This window comes from Protobothrops mucrosquamatus, unplaced genomic scaffold (genome assembly GCF_001527695.2).
Source record: "Protobothrops mucrosquamatus isolate PMUCROS unplaced genomic scaffold, P.Mucros_1.0 scaffold578, whole genome shotgun sequence".
Lineage (NCBI taxonomy): Eukaryota > Metazoa > Chordata > Lepidosauria > Squamata > Viperidae > Protobothrops > Protobothrops mucrosquamatus.
The window spans coordinates 625,303-641,507 of record NW_015386879.1 but is presented as its reverse complement, the minus strand read 5'-3'; the positions used below and the strand labels follow the sequence as shown (position 1 = coordinate 641,507).

Below are 16,205 nucleotides of genomic sequence, written 5' to 3'. Positions count from 1 at the left end.
GAACTCCAGGCTGTGGGCAGAGTTAGCCTGCAGTATTCCACTTCACCAGCAGGGCTCACGATGATGCTCCAGGCCCATCCAGTTGGGGCAGATGTAACGGCACAATGCCGCTTTCATCATTTCGGGGGGAAGCAGCAAAACAACCACATACTGCCTGTTTTGTATGGTAAATGGTAACCATCTTCCCTTTGGTTTTCAAAGATCTCTGAGCTACAGGCACGCTCAGCAGTTATTTCTTGGAGTGCCCCAGTTGCAGCCCAGAACGAAGAAACGCAGAGTCTCACTCCTGAAGCCTTCACTTTTGAAGTAGCAGTTTCGAATAGCGGTAAAAATGGAAAATTTAAATCCGTTTACAGGTGAGTCCATTTTCACGATTGAATGGCACAGCTTTCATAGCTGGCCGCTTGACGGCCGGCGTCAATCAGGATTGTTTTCCAGCACCCTTTCCATGGAAACAATTTTAAAAGCTGAGCTTCTATTTGCTTCTACTGTTGAACTCCGAACTTCGCCAAATCCTGGAACTAAATTCCAAGATTAGCTTGCAGGCCTAATTTTTCTACTGTGCCATCATCCATCCTGCAAGCTGCAGGAAAGTCATTGTAAGCATGTTTTTATTTTTAGGATTTTTCCCTCTGTGCAAAAGGCAGAGGGATTTGGCAGAGGTTCGTTATTTTCTTGGTTATGATCTAACGGTATCTTTTTTTCTCTCCCCCTTACAGTGGTGAAGATGAAATTTTTACTCTGTCTGAACTTAGACCAGCGACTGATTATCATGTCAGGTGGGCTTGGAAAGCAAAGGTTTATCAATATCAAGACAATAAAACAAAGACCACAGTCTTTTAAATTTGGGCTGGGGCTGGGGCTGGAGGAGAGGCCTTCCATCAAGGGGTTCAGGGGACATGGGAATTGTCCTAGTGCCTGTAGAGGACTGGGGTTTTTGGGGGTTTATTTTTAAACCTCCTTGTTGGGGAACATTGGATCTTGTTGTCAAAATGAAAGTATAAAAGGTATTCAGGTTTAAAGTAGGTATTTGGGTCTGGGGAATGAGGAGGAAGGGAGGGATCTGGAGTGGTGAGTCTCTTCTTTTTTTTTTTTAATAAAAAGTTTTATTGTTTTTTTCCATTTTTTTCCAAAAGCTTAGGACACAATGTGGTCAGGGTGTCAAATCATTCAAAGACAAAATCATATAAGTATAGCTCAAATTAATCAAAAATTTCCTCTCTGTTTCCTGAATATAATATTGCTTATTAAAATTAATAAATTTTTAGGTAAAGTTCAATCAAACAAAAATCATCAATCACATGTGATTATAATAATCTATATCCTGTTTTTAAACTTTACTAATTACAATTGTCATACTCCAATTACGTTTTAGTAAACATATAGTTGGGATTTCAGGTATCCTTAATAATAGATCATTCATTGAGACTGATTTTTTCCCCTATCACAAATAGCTCCTCCTATCTCTCTATTACAACATAGTTATATTTAAAATACTATAAATCCAATAAGTACAGTTCTATTTTTAAAAATATATTCTATCATCAATCTACATCTATAGAGAATCATTTTAAGCCCTTGATAAAGTTTACACCTTCAAATACTTATCAACTATAATATCAAGAAATTCGAGCAGTGGGTCTCTTCTAATGAATCTACAAATAGGAGGACTATATTCCAAATGAAGTTCCTTAAATAGCTGTATGTCAGAGCCTTAGATTAACCATGGTCTGTTTTTTCAACTCTCAATGTCGTATGTTGGTAATTTCCTTGGTTTATTTTGTTTCATCGTATGTTTAGCATTACGTATCCTTAAGTTTACTGAAGACTTTATATGCCCCCTTTCAGAGCATTTTCCCATCTCAAACTAACCTTAAAAATGAACATATAAGGAGGAGTTAAAGCAGAATTAAAAACAACAACAACAACAGGGTAAGACCGAGGCTTTGCTTTTATAGCTATATCTATGTCTGTATTGCAGGGTTTCAGCCTCAGGTCATTCCACAAAGGAGTCTGTTTCAGAGTTGGTGAGTTTTACTACAGAGAGTTGTGAACCGGATCCTCCTGCAGCACCAAAAGTAGTCAACAAAACCAAAAACAGCCTGACTTTACAGTGGAAGGTAAGAAGGAAGCCGAGAATGAATCCAGAATTCTGTGTTGGTCACAACTGAGTTTTTCAAAGGAAATCTGGATTTTTGACCCTGCTCCCCCCTCCCCCTTTGCAACGATGTTCCTTACTGAGTGACAACTTGGCTTTGAATGCATTCGGCTCGCTTTGCACACACTTTTGTAGTGCACGCTCTGCGCAATAACTAAACATCAATATCAAGTATGCTTGGAAGTGAGAGGGGGGGAGAGAAATACAGGTCTTAAAAGTATCCTTGGAAATAAAGTTTTTATGTATTTATTGAACAAATCGATATAGCCACCAAACTTATACATAGGAGACCAGGGTGTACAAGGGGTGTCTGCTGAGGAAGTCAGAAGGTGAAATGTGCACCACCATGTTGTGAATCCAACATTGTGCCTTTTGTACTTGTGATACATGTTTTCTCACTCTGACAAGTACAAAAGGGCCAGTGTTGGATTCACAACATGGCGGTACACATTTCACCTCCCGACTTCCTCAGCAGACACCCCTTGTACAATGAAAATCCATTTTATTTCATTATGGATCTGGAGAACGGGAGTGAATTTCATGCATTTCCCATAGGAATGAAGTATTGGGAATGGTTAAAATTAAGAGGTAATTTCCTCTTTAAATAACCTAACAAACTGACCTTTATTTTCCCTCCCTTTCACAGTGCTCCAATGACAATGGGTCCAAAATAACTAGCTACCTTTTAGAATGGGACGAGGTATGTTTCTTGTGTTTAATGAATTTACTGTAAGTCTTAATAATTCTGAGACCTTGGGGCCAGACGTTGATGAAGACGTTGGACTGCATTTGTGTAAAACTAATGTAATAACAACAACAACAAACAAACAAATAACCCCCTGCTCAGGCAGGAAACTCTATACCATTTCTTCAGTGCAACATTCAGAGATGGCTGGGAGTTGACGTCCGCCCATCTTAAAGTTGCCAGAGTTGAGAAATTACTGGCCTAATGGCTTTTCTGTGTGAAAATGGAGATGGGGATAGGGGGACCGGGAGCAGGAAGAGGAGGAGGATTGTAAGCACCCTATAAGCATCACAGTTAACTGGATTTTTGAGAATCGTGTTATCCATCATTGGAGACTTAAGAACAGACTGGACAACCACTTGTCTGAAATGGCATAGGGCAGTAGTGGTGAGCCTATGGCACTCAGAGCCCTCTCTGTGGGCACCTGTGTCGTTGCCCCAACCCCGCCTCTCCCCAGTGGCCCCCTCATCAGCAGCCCCCTGGAGAGTCACCCCTGGACGTGGCCCACATGGAGCAGCGCAGTCAAGGACTGGGCAGCGGGGACAAGACACCGCCCTTGTGCCCCGTTGCGCGCAGATGATGCTGTGGGATGCGGGTGGAGGGCGTGGCTGCCATGGTGCTGTTGGGCCGCCTGGGCGGGCTGTGGAGGCAGTGGGTGGCCCTGTGGAGGACGGGGGGCGCGGCGGGGGCACTCAGTCTCTAAAAGGGCTTAGGGCTTGGGTAGGCAACCTTGGGTCTTTTATGACTTGTGGACCAACTCCCAGAATTCCTGAGCCAGCATGAGGGAAACTTTGGCCCTTTCATGACTCGTGGACTTCAACTCCCAGAATTCCTGAGCCAGCATGGCTCAGCTTGGAAACCTCTCCCTTTCCTCTCAGCATGGCTGGCTCAGGAATTCTGGGAGTTGAAGTCCACGAGTCATGAAAGGGCCAAAGTTTCCCTCATGCTGGCTCAGGAATTCTGGGAGTTGAAGTCCAAGAGTCATGAAGGGGCCAAGGTTGCCTACCCCTGGCTTAGGGTCTCCTGGTTGAGCAGAGGGTTGGAGTAGAAGACCTCCAAGGTCTCTTCCAACTCTCTCATTCTGTTATTCTTTGAAAAGGGGAAGAGCGGAGCCTTCAAAGAATGTTACTACGGCCATCTAAAGCAGCACAAAATCACCAAGCTGTCCCCCTCTACCAAATACACCTTCAGACTGGCGGCCAAAAACGACATCGGCATGAGGTAAAAAAAAAAGTGGGGGGCATGTTACGTCCGCCATTTCCCTTAAGGTTTCTCTTGCTCAGCTTCTTCCCTAACTCCGTGTTTTTTGCGCCCTGCAGTGGGTTCGGCGAGACGTTGCCATGCTTCACAATCGGAGTTGTCCCACCACCGCCCCAGCCCCCCCAGCTGGCTAAAGCAGGAGTGAACTGGCTGTCACTGAAATGGGGCTCTCCAAATGGCGCGTCTTCGGATGATTCCCTGACGTACATTTTAGAAATGGAAGAAGACGGTTCGGTGAGGAGCTTTTGAATCCAGGTCCTTGAGTTTAGAGTAGGCAGAGAGAAGACGTGGAAGAGAGCAGCTGCCCTCTGGGGCAGATTAGAAGGCTGCCTAGTGAATAATTGCGTTCTGTGCCATTCACTCGTCCCGGAGGATCTGGTAGTCAACGAGCCCTTTGGAGAGTCATTTAACGTCTTCCCCTTAGAAGAGGAGGGGATAGCCGTGGCAGTAAACAGGAGAGTTGTGTAGTGCTTTGCATTCAGAGACAAAAACCTGTTTTGGAGGGCACTGGAGAGAATCTCTATCGAGCATGGGGGCGGGCTAAAAGAAACACATTAAAATATGGGAAAATTGTTATTATTCCAGAAGTTAAGAAGTTGCTTTTGGAAATGTGTGATCTACTTGTTTTGAGAAAGGCAATATTTTCTAATAATCAAAGATGAAGCAATTTATATTAGTATGACAAAGCTTCTGGAATATTTTATAACGTTGCTTTGTACTACATTATGATACTGTGCTTATTAGTAATCACTGTCTGTCTGTCTGTCTGTCTGTCTGTCTGTCTGTCTGTCTCTCTCTCTCTCTCTCTCTCTCTCTCTATCTATCTATCTATCTATATCTTTATCTTCTATCTATCATCTATCTATCATCTATATCCTTATCTATCTATCTTCTGTCTGTCTGTCTGTCTGTCTGTCTGTCTGTCTGTCTGTCTGTCTGTCTGTCTGTGGTAGATTTTTTTCCCCAATCTTTGAGATGAATGCAGATTCTTTAACTAGGAACACAAATCCATTCTGAATAATTGGATTATGTTTTTTTTAAAAAAATACAATTGTCATGAATGTATACATTATATAATTCTTGACTATAAGGTGGAAAGTTTACTAAGGAATATGTGAGTACTGGATTTATCTTTTCTTTATGCAGGATTATGGCTTCCAAGCAGGGTACAATGGAGATGAGCTTTCTTGCACTTTAAGTGACCTTAGAAGAAACACTTCCTATAAATTTAGGGTAGGTACCAAATCCAAATGATCAATCTATCCACACGCTGAGAAACCCCTTATTCTACCCTAAAAAACTGCTGAATAGTGAATTGTTCCTACAAACTAGGTGAAATATATCCTCTTCAAAGCTCTAGGACAGGGGTCTTCAAACTTGGCCCTTTTATGACTTGTGGACTTCAACTCCCAGAATTCCTCAGCCAGGCTGGCTGAGGAATTCTGGGAGTTGAAGTCCACAAGTCATAAAAGGGCCAAGTTTGAAGACCCCTGCTCTAGGAGAAGTTTAGACTTCCATTTAAAGACCTTGGAAATGATTTGTCTAGTATTAGTCTAGTCGAATACTGAGGAACCTGAGTAGCAGCAACTTTATAAGAGTTTTCTTTTTTTTAATTTCTATCTGGAGACACTGAGGTTGGAATTTGAGATTTTCTTTATGCAAAGCTGGTGTTGCTGACTTGAGACACTTCTGTGAACCTCTCTATGCTGCCCAATGTTCAGCTATCCTTTATTAGCTTGCAAAATATCTTGTTCATTGATTGGAAAATCATGAAGATTCTTGAGTCTGTGGAGTCCTTGGTGCTCTCTGACCTAGGCTGCTTGGGGATGTTGCATTACCCAACTAGGTTGCCCCATGAGCATTGACGGTATTACCTAGTTGAATAATGAAATATCAACAAGCAAGCAACCAATCTCAGAAAGCACCAAGGACCCCACAGTTGAATCCTGAGCTACAAAGATTCTTTTGCTTTGAATTCTTCGGTCTACCAACTTCCCTTCCACCACCAAGTTCTGCAGGTCTCCTCTGACAGCCCTTCCTGGTTACTTTGTGCTCAACTTTATAACTATTTTCACACGTTATGAAGAGAGTGGGGTTATTCTACATGGGAATATCTTCTTTAGAGTCATTGTGTGGACTTTTAGGGTTTTTTGTGGCACCTTGTAGGCCAGGAATACATGGATGGCCTAGTGGAGAAATATGTCCCAAAGGTGTTTTTACAAGAGGCAAGTGGACTTTCTTTGTTTTTTCCTCAAAGACTTAAGATGCTTCTCATCCAAGAAGAATGTCAACGCTGCTAATATTGAATATTCTTGCTTTGACAAAATATGCAGAACTGTCTGGTACTTTTAGAGTTAATTCAGATGAGAATAAGAGAGGAGAGAAAAGCCCATGGAAGGGAAGGGAAGTGAATCTTTGCCCTCCAGGTTAATTGGAAGATGTGAATCATGACTCCAAAATAGGGGAGGGGAAATGCCTGGAATGTTATGTGCAAAGGAAGGGAAATTCAGATCTTGGCATCCTCCATGCCGTGCTGACACTCCGTCATACTAATAAAGGCTTTTTAGGTTAAACAATGCCTGAAAGTTCTTTGAAGTGTTTCATTAGTCAGACACATGACAAAGAAGTTTTTTTGGGATGAGAAGCATCTTAAGTCTTTGAGGAAAAAACAAAGTTCAGTTTCAGAACTGAAAAAGCTTGAACGAGAAGCAAAACGTCTTCAAGTAAAAACAAGGAAGGTCCAGTTGTCTTTTGAAAAAGCACTTTTGGGACAACCATGATCTGGATGACTGAGAATCTCCGTAGACATTTAGTGGAGAAAGAATTTTGAATCTTTGTTCCCCGTATAAAAGGCTCTGATGAAACAAAAAAAAATGATGTACAAATTCTTAACTAAGTTTCTTCTCTTTTGTGATGGGACAGTTGTTTGCTCACAACACTGAAGGAAAAAGTGGGCCTAGCGAAGTTGTGGAGTACAGCACCTGCCCTGACAAGCCTGGAGCTCCTAGCAAGCCAGCTGTAAAGGGGAAAATCCATTCCCATAATGTGAAAGTTACCTGGGGTAAGGAAACTTTATTCCTTTGCTGAAGCTCTCCGTTGTCCCTGCCCAGTCCTTAGTTGTGGTAAATGGAAAGAGATGCATTGTTGTTGTTAGTTGCGAAGTCGTGTCCGACCCATCACGACCCCATGGACAACATTCCTCCAGGCCTTCCTGTTCTCTCCCATCTTCTGGAGTCCATTTAAGCTCACACTTACTGCTTCAGTGACTCCATCCAGTCACCTCCTTCTCTGTCATCCCCTTCTTCTATCGCCCTCCATCTTTCCCAGCATTAGGCTTTTTGAGATGCATTCACACTGTATTTTTTTTTCTGGTTCTGTAGCAAATGTCCAGGTTTTGCAGAACAAATCTGAGATTGAATAAAAGGCCAGTGCATTGCTTTTTGTAGACGAGAGCTAAATTGTTCAACCCTGCGCCTTCCTTTCTGAGCCCAGCTCTTTGTTTGAAAACATATAGAAACATTGTTCAGGACAGCTTTCCTTAACATATTTTTCAGTCCCAGCAGTATGTTATTTGCAGTTAATTATCCTTGACTTAAAACTTTGATTTTCTTTCAGTTCTAAACCATTTTTGCATTTCTTCTTAAATTAGATCCACCAAAAGATACCGGAGGATCAGATATTTCTTCATATGTCTTAGAAATTTCCGAAGCCTCTCCTGGTAAGCACCTGAATATTTCACTTGGTCTGTATGTTTCTTAAAAAATGGAATCAATCACGCTTTGAATTGATCCGTTAAAATAATTGGGACAGGTTAACGATAACTAATGATAACGATAACCCCATTGATTTCATGGTGTCTGCTTTAAGCCTTTATACAAAATCATGTTACTGCAGATTCTTATTAACCCAGGGGATTGCTCATTTCTCACCTGAGAAATTCTCCAGCGCATGAGAAAAAAGAGACATTGAATGGAAGAGAACAGTCAGGATCCACTTTTTATAGCATTTGAAGGTCTCTTCTGTTGCAAAAGGAATTATTTTCCCAGCATTCTCCCAGGAATAATGGCTTGTGAACAGATCTTTTTTTTCCTTGTTAGGCAGTAAATGGGAAACGGCTTATAAAGGTTCCACGAGAGAACATGTATGTGCCCATCTCAAGCCTGGTACTTCCTACAGGCTGAAGGTTTCTTGTGTTGGTAGAGGGGGGCAAAGTCAGGTAAGGAGAAAAATATGCCTTGGAAAAAAAATACAAGCCAAATTTATGTTTTGTATTTGTAAGGTATGTCATTCCTGAGATTAGGCTGCAGTTGGAATTTGGAAGGAGAAGGGAATGGGTGGATTGTCATACCCACAAACTAACATAGTGGACTATAACAAATCTGAGCCTATGCTTGCAGTTAATTGCTTTGTTTCACAATAGTCCTCAACTTACAATAGTTCGTTTAGTGACCGTTTGAAGTTTCAACGGTACCAAAAAAAAGTAACGTATGACCGTTTTTCACACTTACAACTATTGAAGCATCAAAATTCAGACTTTTGGCAACTGACTCGTATTTATGACGGTTGCAGTGTCCCGGGGAGGGGGGGTAATCATGTGATCCTCTTTTGCGACCTACTGACGAGCAGAGTCAATGGGGAAGCCAGATTCACTTTGCAGCCGTGCTACTCGCTTAACAACTGCAGGGATTCACTGAACAAGCTAGAAAGGTCGTAAAATGGGGCAAAATTCACTTAATAAACGTCTCACTTCATAACAGAAATTTTGGGCTCGGTTGAGGTCGTAACTCGAGGACTACCTGTGTTTGCATTTGTTTGGGGCGTGGCGTTTCTTGTGAGTTGGGTGGCCGTCTGAACGCTTTAAGTAAATCAGCAAGTGAGGTGTGATTTCTTTTTTAGCCATCCGATGTACTCACTGTCCAGACCTCAGCTGTTCCCCCTGGGCCGTGTAGTCCTCCGTGCCTGGTTGGCAAAGCCAAGCCTAAGGAAGTTATCCTGCAGTGGGGTAAGATCCCAGATCGTAAGAAAACAGAGTATAAAAATGTATAAGTACTGTCATTCAATTAGAATAAAATTACTGTGTAACCCAGAAGTGGTGCAGTAACTCCCCCCCCCCCCCGGTCCCATCCAGCCAAACCAGAGAATACTGGGGGTTGTAGTTGAACGCCCACTTAAAAAAATATACAGTTTTTTTCCACCCTGGGAAATTGAACGGCCTCAAAAATTCCTATATCTTCTTTTCTCTCCAATAAATCTGGGACTAGATGTAGCTCATTATACTTTAACAGCGATGTTTCTGCCTCCCAGAGGTTTTGGAACACAGTGAAATCCTATAGTCTGGGGAAACGTTAGAAAGGCCCAATAAAATTGAAGTGGCACTCTAAACAGAGTCACAAAAATCAAATAAGCATTACAAAAAAAAAAAAGTAAACAGATTAAAAGGCATACCTCTTTTTTCCCCCCCTCTGGAATTGCTGCAAAGCTGGTTGAGCAGCGAGACAGTGAGTTGAGCCACAAGTATGGTGTGGAAGCATCTCTGGAGCTCTGCTTTGAAACTAGGGTTACTCCTCCCCTCTTGATTTTTTTTCTTCTTCAGTGTTATTTTTGACTGCTGGGAAAAAACAACAATGGAACAGCAACAAGCAAAACATAAGGCCAAAATAATCCCCTCTCTGTTACCTGGTTAAATATAATTTTCCTGATTATTTTGCATAGGAATATACCTATTCTGTCAACTTTGCTGATATGGGAGAACAGTAATAATAATAATAATAATAATAATAATAATAATAATAATAATAATAATAATAATAATAATAATAATAATAATAATAATAATAATAATAATAATGATAATAATAATAATAGAGATGGAAGGGACCTTGGAGGTCATCTAGTCCAACCCCCTGCTCAGGCAGGAAACCCTATACCATTTCGGACAAATGGCTGTCCAGTCTCTTCTTAAGAACTTCCAGTGTTGGAGCATTCACAGCTTCTGGAGGCAGGTTGTTCCACTGGTCAATTGTTCTAACTGTCAGGAAGTTTCTCCTTAGTTCTAGATTGCTTCTCTCCTTGATTAGTTTCCACCCGCTGCTTCTTGTCCTGCCTTCAGGTGCTTTGGAAAATAGCTTGACTCCCTCTTCTTTGGGGCAGCCCCTGAGATGTTGGAAGACTGCTATCATGTCCCCCCTCGTCCTTCTCTTCGTTAAACTAGACATACCCAATTCCAGCAGCCGTTCCTTATATGCTTTAGCCTCCAGTCCCCTAATCATCTTTGTTGCTCAAAGTTGATCAGATAGCTTAAGAGATCTTGGAGTAGACTTAGTTAAAAAACATTATTGATGGAAATGTTCTTCAAAACAGATGGGGACTCTTCTTTTTGTCAACTAACATAAAGAAAGAGAGAAGACGGGCGGGAGGAAAACAGACCTGGAAAGGCCGAATGTTCTTAGCCTTTTCTGATTTGTGTTAGTTGTGTTAGAATGCACTCCCTGCTCAGGGCAGATCCATTACAGTCATGTTTTTCAAACTTGGCAAACTTTAAGCTCCAGTTTCCAGAATTCCCCAACCAGCAGCATTAGAGCTTTTTTTTTTTTTTTACAGATGACTCTGTCAAATGAAACAATGAATTGGTGGTATCTCTGGACTGAATTTTCCATAGAAGCAGCCAATGTGGCGAAGCATCCTCTAAAAGCAGTTTGCTCATGGTCATGTCCTGTCTTGCAGATCCTCCTTCAGTAGACGGGGGCTCAGAGGTATCGGAATACCTTCTAGAAATGGCAAACAGCGACCAAGAAGAACGCCGGCAAGCCTACCGTGGTCAAGCTTTGGAATGCACCGTGAATGGTCTTCTTCCTGGGCGAACATATTGCTTCTGGATACGGGCAGCCAACAAAGCAGGGGTAGGCATTTGGGGGGGGTGTGTTTGTCTATAAATGGTTTGTTTAAAGCAATGTTTTTCAAACTTGGAAACTTCAAGATGGGTGAACTTCAACTGCCCGATGGCCCAGCCTAGCTGGGGGAATTCTAGGTGTTGAAGTCCACCCATCTTAAAGTTGCCAAGTTTGAAAAAAACTCTAGTTTAAAGCATCTGCTGGCGCAACCCTTGTAGACTGTTCAGGGACAATCTGGAAACCCAAGTCTTGAACTCTGAATGACTGAGTGGAAGCAGATACTGTAGTTATATGCTTTTTGCAAACGTTTTAATTAGAACCCTGGAGAATTTTGAAGGGAAGGAGAGGTTGAGCATGACCCAATGTCTTGGAGAGGACTTGGTCTACTGTTATTAAGGAACTCCACATTCTGTTTCCCCTGATAAAGCAGGAAATTTTAGCTCCTGTACAGGAGAAAGAAAAACAGTGGGAGAAAAAAATGAGCTTCTCCGTTCCTTTTTTCCCCCCTTTCCTAATATTTTGGCTGAGGGAAGAAAAGGGCGTGAAGGTGGGTCTTTATGGAAGTAGCATTCATCAGATAATGACTACATTAGGATCCCTAGATTTGAGCAGGGCTTTCCTTAATCGGTCCCACCTTGATGGTCTTACAGGAGTATGTTGCACTAGGTCAGGGGGGGCCTAGCGGGTAGTCCAAAATTACCAGATTTGGGGTCCTGCAGATAATCCACTCAGCATAGTTTTCTCTTTCATATATCTTAATCCTCTTATACACTGATAAAATTTTACTGACAGAATTGCAGACAAAAGTGTATCCCTTTGACCTAATGTCTTCAAATATTATTGGAGCAGAAGCAAGATTAGGAATGGAGCAGTGCCTGCACTGTGAAACGAGCATATGCACTGGGCCTAAATCAAGGCCAGAAACTAAATTCGGTGGATTCGTGGAAGAATGGAACAATCTTGTTCGCCATACTGGAAGAATTGTCGGGAAGCCACTGATGTAATAATGACTTGGTCCATCTCTCAGCATGTTTATAATTTTGTGGTACTCTTTCCCTACAGCTCGGCCCTTGCTCAGAAAAGGCAGAGATTTCTACAGCTCCAGGGCCCCCCGATCCATGTCCCACCCCCCTCTTAACGTGCAAAACTGCTACTTGTATAGTAGCTACATGGGAGGTAAGTGGAGGGGTTTTTTTGCCCCTTTCCCTTCCAAATAAATGCAATAAATATGTTTCTGTAGGAAGACTATTCTGCAAATCAAAAACTAAGGACTCTTCACAGAGTTTATGGTTGGCCAGGTGTTGTGGCATAATTTTGTGACATCACCCTGCCAACAAAAGTGCGTATAGTCAAGGTCATGGTTTTCCCAGTTGCAATGTATAGCTGTGAAAGTTGGACCACAAGAAAGGCTGAGTGCCAAAGAATTGAGGCCTTTGAACTCTGGTGCTGGAGAAGACTCCTGCGAGTCCCCTGGACTGCAAGGCGATCAAACCGGTCAGTCCTAGAGGAGATCAACCCCAACTGCTCTTTAGAAGGCCAGATCCTGAAGTTGAAACTCAAATACTTTGGCCACCTAATGAGAAGGAAGGACTCACTGGAGAAGAGCCTGATGCTGGGAAAGATGGAGGGCAAGAGAAGAAGGGGATGACAGAGAATGGGGTGGCTGGAGGGAGTCACTGAAGCAGTAGGCGTGAGCTTAAATGGACTCTAGAAGATGGCGGAGGACAGGAAGGCCTGGAGGAACGTTGTCCATGGGGTCGCGACGGGTCGGATACGACTTCACAACTAACAACAAAGAGCTTTTTTCCCCCCTTTTCTCCATGTTGGAAGCACTTCAGTGCTTCCAAGGCAAAAGGATTTTCCGGTGACATCGCCGTTGCCAGGAGAGTGCCCAGTTGGGGGCTTCTTTCGCTCCCCTGTGAAGTTGCCCACTGAAGTGGTACCCATTTATCTCATTGTGGTCGCCCGCTTTTGAACTGCTGGGTTGGCAGGAGCTGGAGCGTGCGACGGGAGCTCAACCAGCCCCGTAGCAGCAATGGGTCTCAAATGCGACCCTGACGATCATCAGCCCCGTGTTCTAGCCTCGTGAGCCACCGCACTCCAAACAATGAAAAATTCCAGAGCTCAGATTTTGGGAAGAAGACTCGCCTTCTCTTTCCGTCTCCTTTAGCATTCCTTGTCATGTGCCATACCACATCTGTGCTTGCAGCGCTTTTGAACGACCTGTGTGACATTTCTTATTCCTTTGCAAATTTGTGGTCCTTAGGAACGTCCCCCAAACGCAGGATTATGGTTTAGGGTTTGTTAGCTTCGCATTTTCCAGGTACTTCAAGGCAGTAGATGTAGTAATCCTTAAGTGAAGCTGTAAATCAGGGGTCCCCAACCTATGGGCCGTGGCCCACTGGCCACCAGGCCACGGGACAGGCTGACCAGTGCACACACTTGTGTGTGCGCATTCATCCCCACTCGTGCTAGCGCCCACAGACTTGTTCGAGCATGCGTGCGGGGCTAGCAGCGGCAGCTAGTGCCTGCATGCCTACGCAAACAGGGCTGCTAGCCCTGTGTGGGTGCACACGGCCCCGTTTCCACATAGGTGTGTGCAAATTTCCCAGCTGCTCCCTTTCCCTCCGGGCCGCCAGCATGAAAAGGTTGGTGATCTCTGCTGTAAAGTGCGAAATAACTGCCAAATGAACTGAACAGGGCAGAGCACACCCAAAATTGACTTTACTAGAGGAGAAAATCTTCAGTCTATCTTTTGATGACCCACGAGAGTCTGAAGGTTCTTTACCTACTGTCGTTAGATAGGGACTCTCTGAAAGATGATGGGCTTCTACGTTCTTCTAGTGGGACCCCTTTTGTAGAACGTCTGAATTACAATCCCACATCAATAAATAGAAAGTGCCATAGCCATCTTCTATGACAGAGGTCCCAACCCCTGGTCCGTGGACCAGTACCGGGCCATGCATGCCAGCAACCAGTCCGCACAAACAAGCAAAGCCCCATCTGCGGGATGCAGGCAGCACACAAAACCACGCACCCTCCGATCCGCGGAAAACCCTCTATCCACGGAACCGGTCCCTGGTGCCCTCTGTTCTATGAAATTCATCTGCAGTTTATGAACGCAAATGTTAACCTCTAAACCTTTTCTTTCTAATTTCTCCAAGAGCCCACCATGTAATGGGGCAGAAATTAGTGAATACAGACTAGAATGGGGACAAATGGAAGGATCTATGCATGTAGTCTATACCGGCCCTCTGCTATTCTACGAAGTGAAGGGACTGTCTCCTGCAACTACTTATTATTGCAGAGTACAGGTACGTACGTGTAGATTGGGAGGCAGCATTCTTTTTTCCCTGAAATTTTAAGACATCACATTATGTTAAGGCCCTGAGCCTTTAGTGAGGAAAATAAATGGAATAAATGGAATTTTTTTTCAATGAAAGCCTGAAACATCTTAAACGATTCATTGCTGTGCAAAAAACGGATACTGTTGTTTTTACCCTAACGGATGCTGGGATCCTTACATTTCTTGGGATGCAGTGTAACAGAATTCCATATTTTGAAGAAATATCTATGGAGATTCTCCGTCATCCAGGTAAAGGCTGTCCCAAAGGTGCTTTTTCAAGAGACAACTGGACTTTCTTTGTTTTGAAGATGTTTCACTTGTCATCCAAAAAGCTTCTTCAGTTCTGACTGAATGGTGGGGAATGAAAAGATTTATAGGAGAACAAACCCATCAGGAGAAGGTTCAGCCGTCCATCTGCATTTAAAAGACAAAGGCCACTCTTTTGAAGACAGCAAAATCCACATTTTGGACAGAGAGGACCGCTGGTTTGAAAAAAGGGGTCAAAGAGGCCATCTATGTCAAAATTGAATAGCCCTCTCAACAGAAGGAGTGGGGGATACGACATCATCTATCTCCTGTCTACAACACAGTCCTTTCAGCAGTTCCAAAAAGGCTCCACACCCATTTGCACTACTCAGGTGACCCTGAGGACACAGATTTATTTATTTATTTATTTATTTATTAATTGTATTTATATCCCGCCCTTCTCCTTTCGGACTCAGGGCGGCTGACAAATGATAAAAAGCTAACATATTACACCTAGTTAAAATTTGATTAAAAGCCTCCAAGTTGCCTTAAGGACTCTAAAAGAATGCAAATGACCAGCTATCCACAAGGAATATAAATCCTTCCATTCCCCACCATCCAGTCAGAGCTGAGGAAGCTTCTTGGATGAGAAGCGAAACGCCTTCAAAGAAAAACAAGAAAGTCCAGTTGCCTCTTGAAAAAAGCTCCTTTGAGACACATTTTGAAGAATAACTTCTGACAGGTCCACCAAACCATAGTTGTAATAATAAAGTCTCTTTCTAAGTCAAATTTGATTTCTAGTGGTTTCACGAATATATGCATGCGAGATTTTTGGCAACAGGTGTGTCTAAAATTTCTTTCTGAGATATTTTTTGAACTCATATAGCGCTGGGGTTTTCTGAAACTCCTGTTTTTTTTCCTGCAATTTTTATTTTAACAGCAACCTATCCTGTCAAAATCAATCAGGTGCTGCCATCTTGTGTAGCAAAAATATATTACTTTTATAGAATACAAATATTTAAGAGAAAAAGAGTCTTAAGTCAAAGAGAAATTCAGCATGTCAGTTTGTCATTAAACGAGATGAAAAACAATGTTTTTCAAAACACCGTTATATTTTCAGATCTCTTCTGCAGTAATCTTAGTAGGACTGTAAAACATTGGAAAACTTGTCTCAGTTGTACTTCTTTTCAATGGTTCTAGTGTGAAGTTAATACCACCCAATGTCTCCATTTCAATTCAGAGTTAAATAAAGCTTCATGATAAAAATAGTGATTTGTATTTCTTCTATGGACCAATCATGAAATCTCAGAGAGTAATAATATTTCTTCTCTTTTGTGGCCTAGATCAGGGTTTCTCAGTCTCAGCAACTTGACGATGTATGGACCTCAACTCCCAGAATACTCCAGAAGCGGATGGCTTTTTCAGAATTCTGGGAGTTGAAGTCCAGATGTCTTCAAGTTGCTGAGATTGAGAAACACCGGCTTAGATCAATCTCAGTTGCTCACGCAACTGGCTTTTTTGAACTCCTGTCTAGGATGATTGTACTTACTATTATTGGTC

General features: G+C 42.7%; 1 protein-coding gene across 1 annotated transcript in view; it reads left to right on the top strand.

Moving 5' to 3' along the window:
- FNDC3A (fibronectin type III domain containing 3A) overlaps positions 1 to 16,205 on the top strand; it is a 41,898-nt gene that overhangs the window by 18,613 nt on the left and 7,080 nt on the right. Inside the window, exons 7-20 of the mRNA XM_029284422.1 lie at positions 202 to 356; positions 720 to 779; positions 1,982 to 2,120; positions 2,805 to 2,858; positions 4,003 to 4,124; positions 4,223 to 4,397; positions 5,310 to 5,396; positions 7,086 to 7,224; positions 7,813 to 7,881; positions 8,261 to 8,379; positions 9,060 to 9,165; positions 10,887 to 11,062; positions 12,116 to 12,229; positions 14,218 to 14,367. Of these exons, the coding sequence (XP_029140255.1) occupies positions 202 to 356; positions 720 to 779; positions 1,982 to 2,120; positions 2,805 to 2,858; positions 4,003 to 4,124; positions 4,223 to 4,397; positions 5,310 to 5,396; positions 7,086 to 7,224; positions 7,813 to 7,881; positions 8,261 to 8,379; positions 9,060 to 9,165; positions 10,887 to 11,062; positions 12,116 to 12,229; positions 14,218 to 14,367 (1,665 nt within the window). The remainder of the gene's footprint in view (positions 1 to 201; positions 357 to 719; positions 780 to 1,981; positions 2,121 to 2,804; positions 2,859 to 4,002; positions 4,125 to 4,222; positions 4,398 to 5,309; positions 5,397 to 7,085; positions 7,225 to 7,812; positions 7,882 to 8,260; positions 8,380 to 9,059; positions 9,166 to 10,886; positions 11,063 to 12,115; positions 12,230 to 14,217; positions 14,368 to 16,205) is intronic.